Here is a 4,643-nt window from a genome sequence, read left to right on the forward strand (position 1 = left end):
GTAATGAAGATTATTAAAGTAGATTAGATTACATAAAACATAGCAAACTCATACAACCAACGGTTTTTACTTGGAATCACAAATTATTAACTACCAAGGATGATCCTACGTACACCAAGCCAAATAAGTTGCAAATTCTGCAAGAAACATGATTATGCGTCACATATTTTGAAAATGTCACTAGTGCAAAAAGCAAGAAAACATTATTACTTTATATGATTACCTATCTGTTCGTGAGGTACCTTGCCCCATAAATGGCCATCAAGATCTGGACTCTATCTGTAACTCTCCTTACAAATGTATAATAGGTTTGTCGCCAAGTGCGATTGAAGAGCAATGGTCCAAGGAAGGCCCAAAATCCAAAAGCAAATCCCAATCCCAAGCTCAAGTAAAAGTCTTGAGTGAAATATGAGTCGTCGTCATCATCTTCATAATGATTAGATGGTTGAGGTGAGGGTGTTTCATCATCAAGACACTTTTTGTCAAGTGGCGCTCCACAAAGATCAAGATTTCCCTCATAACTTGTGGCATTAAAACTCTGCAATTGTGTGCCTTTTGGGATATTTCCAGAAAGATGATTGTTTGACAAGTCTAACACACTCAGGCGATCAATATGAGCAAGACTTTGAGGGATTGGACCTGATAATCTGTTTCTTGACAAATCTAAGAATTCTAATGATCCCAGGTTTCCAATCTTAGGAGGAATTTTTCCACTTAATTTGTTTCTGGATAGATTCAAAGAAACCAATCCCAATAAAGATACAACTTCTTTGGGTATTTCACCAGTGAGAGCATTGCCAGATAGATCAATGCTTTTAAGAAGTTGTTCTGGCCTCTTGAACAAGTCATCTTTACCCTTCCACATCAATGTTATGTAGAATTCAAAAGAAAAATAGGTAGATCCCTTGCCTGCCTGATTGAACTCATATGAATGAGAAGCTAAGTTGATATAGTCATCATGTACCAAAGCCCTAAAATTTTGAAGACATGATGGGATTTCATTGGACAAATTGTTATGAGATAGGTCCAAGAGCCGAATATGGCCTAAGCGACAAAGATACAAAGGTATTTTGCCATATAAATTATTCATTCTTAAGCTCAGAATTCGCAATTGTCCAAGGTTTTCTCCAATCCATGAAGGTATTGACCCTAATAACTTATTTTCAGACACATCTAAGAGCAATAACTGGAAGCAATTTGTTAAAGAAAAAGGAAGTTCTCCAACTAGGCTGTTGTTTCTTAAAACCAAAGCCTCCAAATTCATAAGTCGTCCCATAGAGGTTGGCATCACTCCGGACAAGTTATTATTGCTCAAATCAACAAACGTTAACGAGCTCAAATGGCTCCAACAATCAGGTAGATGTCCCTCTAATCGATTGTTTGATATGTCTAAAATGCCCATGTCTTCATTGTCTTCAATTTGATCACATAGAAGTGGGACCAAATTTGAGAATTTGTTTTCTGAAAGATCAAGTGTTGGTACTCGTGAAAAAAATGATGGAACTGCACCTTCAAAGTTGTTTGATGTCAAATATATTGCTCCAGTACTGAGCTTCAATGATAAATTTGGAATTTCACCCAAAAAATTGTTATATGAGATGTTCACGTCAATCGCATCTTTTATCAAGGGCCAAAACCATTCAGGCATGAAACCTGAAAGCCTGCAATTAGAAATATCCAAACTCTCCAACTTGTGTTGATTATGGAGCCAATGAGGAAAATAAGGACCCAACATACAAGAAGCCATTTCCAATTCTTGCAACTGAAATGGGGCAATCCATCCAGTGCTAATTTGTAGGGCTAATGAATTGCCAGACAGTGATAACCCCTTCAAATTAGAGAGCTTGTTGAAATGAGATTCAGTTATTACACCTCCTAGATTGTTCCCATCTAGGAACAAACGATTCAATTGAGATAGCAATCCGATGCTTTTAGGTACTTCTCCTTTTAATTGATTGTTAGAGAGATCTAAATATTCCAAAAAGGAGAAAACAGAGAGATTGGTTGACATGCCCTTTATTTGCTGTAGCTGATGACTATTGCACCAGGAAGTGTTTTGGATGAAACTTGAAAGCTCCCCGCTAAAGTTATTGTGATAAAGAGATAAGCGCTTCAAAGTGCATATATTCCCTAGTGATGTTGGTATTTCACCATACAGCTTATTGTAAGAGAGATCAAGGACTTCCAGAGAGTTCATTGTGTTTCCAAAACCTTCTGGAATGGGACCCTCCAGCAAGTTTGCAGGAAGTCGAATCTCATGAAGATTAAAGGTGAAGTTAGAAATCCAATGGAATATCAATGATGATGTCAACAAATTATCAGAGAAATCAAGATGGACAAGAGAAGTGAGATTGGGATTGAAAGATGTAAAAGTAAGATTATCAGATAAAAGGCTACAATTTTGCAAATTAAGCACTTGGAGATTGGAGCTGAAGTTCACTGCTGTTAGTGACATTAGGTTATTGTAAGAAAGGTCAAGGACGATGAGGGAAGAAAGCTGAAAATTGGAAAATGTAAAATGAAGATCAGTACGTGAAAGATTACAATAACTTAGGTATAGCCCTCGAAGGTTGGAGCTCAAATTGAAGGGCCATTGAAATGATGCTGAGTTCAAGTTATTTTCAGAGAGATCAAGGATAACAAGAGAAGAGGAATAATTTGAAGGATAAGAAGTCAAAGAAGGATTATGCGTATAAGAAATGCCACATCCTCTTAGTCGCAAAACTCTAAGTTTTGACAGTTCACCAATCAATTGTAGCCAGAGATGAGAATAGCCAACGTCACTCACAGAACTCAAGTCAAGACTTGATAGCGAAGAAAGCTCAGATAGCCACTTTGCATCATGATTGTTCTGCTCATCCAATGTTAGCTTAAAATTACCACCAAGCTCTAGTGTTTGCAGCATGGAAAGATTCCCGAGTTGGGAAGGGATCACTCCCTCAAGAGAATTACGTCCAAGATATAGATGTTGCAGCTTTGAAATGTTTCCAATCGTCCAAGGGATATCTCCAACCAATTCATTGCCACTTAGATCAAGATATACTAAATTTGAAAGCTTTCCGAGTTGATAAGGAATAGGTCCAAAAAAATCAGAAAAAGAGAGATTGAGATACCGTAAGTTGGTAAAGGACTCTATGGACTCTGGGATTTCATTTAGATAGAAATCATTGCCACTGAGATCCAAACATTCCATATCATGCAATTCACTCAATGAAGTAATATTAATTTTACCACTCAAAGAAGACGAACCGCGAAGATTAAGGAATTGAATGTGATCTGTTTCATTACTGCAATGAACTCCTTTCCAGTTACAGCAGTCTTCATGATCTCCATCTCTCCATGTTGATAACATTCCAGAGTCGTCTTGCAGGATTCCTTGTTTGAATAAGAGTAAAGCTTGTCTCTCATTCTCTATGCACTTTGCTCCTTCAGCCAAACTGAAACTCGTATGTAACAGAAGCAGCAATGCAAATAATGCATAGAAAAACTTCCAGATAAAGGCCATTATAATGACAGTATCTTCAATTACAAGTTCAGAAATAGAGAACTAGCAATACATATATAATGCTCAAGAGATGTGCTTTAGGCGTGAGAGAGTGAAAAATGAATTGTGGGGCCATAGACTTGTAGGCTCTTGTAAATACAAAGTCATCGCTCAGAACACGCTTCAACAATTTTTGGACTTTTATGTAGATATTATAAAGAGAGATAAAGCCAAAATGTACACAAGAAAATGGAAAATGCTTTCGAAGCAAATTATCAACATTTACAAATTTTGTGGTGCTTGCTGATAGCTTGTTTATGGGGTTAATTGTGAGGCTATGCTTGAAGGTTGACTTGGAAGACTTTTGTAATGAAGAAAAATCAAAGTCGTCACGCATAACTTGTTATTTCAACAACTATGTAGTCTTTCACATTTTTATCAAAAAAATTATTTTTTGAGCCAAATGAACTGTATTGTCAATATATAATAATATACATGTATAATAAGGTAAATAAGTCATATTGTTCATAAATCATAAATAATATGCTTTATCTCTCAAATCATGTATAATATATAAGAAAAAGTGATTAGCTACATATGAAAATAGGTGTTTGATTGGATTTGAAGGAATAGCTCAGATCACGCCACGTGACAAAGAAATGTTCTCAGCAGTTTCTACCGCACAAGAAAAGCAATTATCAAAGAAAAGTGCCCAAAATCAGTAAAAACGTTTTGGAGAAGAAAAGCATTTTATATCTTATCATGTATGAAATAAGAAGAACTTGCAGACTAAAATTTGAAAATAAATTAAAACAACTCCAGTTCAAGTAGCGTCGATTGTTTCACAAAAATAAAAAAAAGGAAAAGTTCCAATGAATAGCTAAAAAAACAAACTTCAAATTGGGACCTACATTTTTAAAAATTTCTAATCGAACAGGACTAATTAGGAATTTTTAAATCTTGTTAAATGACCACACTGACTTAAAACTGGAAGAGGGATTTCTGATTGAGAGAGGCGGGGGCAAAAAATTTATAAGATTTAAAAATTCTTAATTTGTAATTAGAAATTTGTTAAAAACATATGTTGAACCTAAATTTTAATATTTCAATTGAATTTAATTAACATTTTCTGAAAAATAAATGAATATATAAGTAAAAT

General features: G+C 35.3%; 1 protein-coding gene across 1 annotated transcript; it reads right to left on the reverse strand.

Annotated features, from left to right (window-relative positions):
• Window positions 1-261: 261 nt before the first annotated feature.
• Window positions 262-3,505, reverse strand: LOC114719458 (receptor-like protein EIX1). The gene is made up of 2 exons (XM_028904970.1): window positions 353-3,505; window positions 262-279 (listed from the first exon to the last, which is right to left on the reverse strand). The coding sequence occupies exons 1-2, from the start codon at window positions 3,503-3,505 to the stop codon at window positions 262-264; spliced, it is 3,171 nt and encodes a 1,056-aa protein (XP_028760803.1).
• Between the last annotated feature and the right edge of the window lie 1,138 nt (window positions 3,506-4,643).

The sequence above is a fragment of the Neltuma alba genome, unplaced genomic scaffold, assembly GCF_004799145.2.
Source record: "Neltuma alba isolate B1F8T4 unplaced genomic scaffold, ASM479914v2 tig00011916_pilon, whole genome shotgun sequence".
In the NCBI taxonomy this organism is placed as follows: Eukaryota; Viridiplantae; Streptophyta; class Magnoliopsida; order Fabales; family Fabaceae; genus Neltuma; species Neltuma alba.

What these genes read in the sequence shown, in the direction of transcription:
- LOC114719458 (XM_028904970.1), bottom strand. Translation starts at nt 3,505, where the DNA reads ATGGCCTTTATCTGGAAGTTTTTCTATGCATTATTTGCATTGCTGCTT.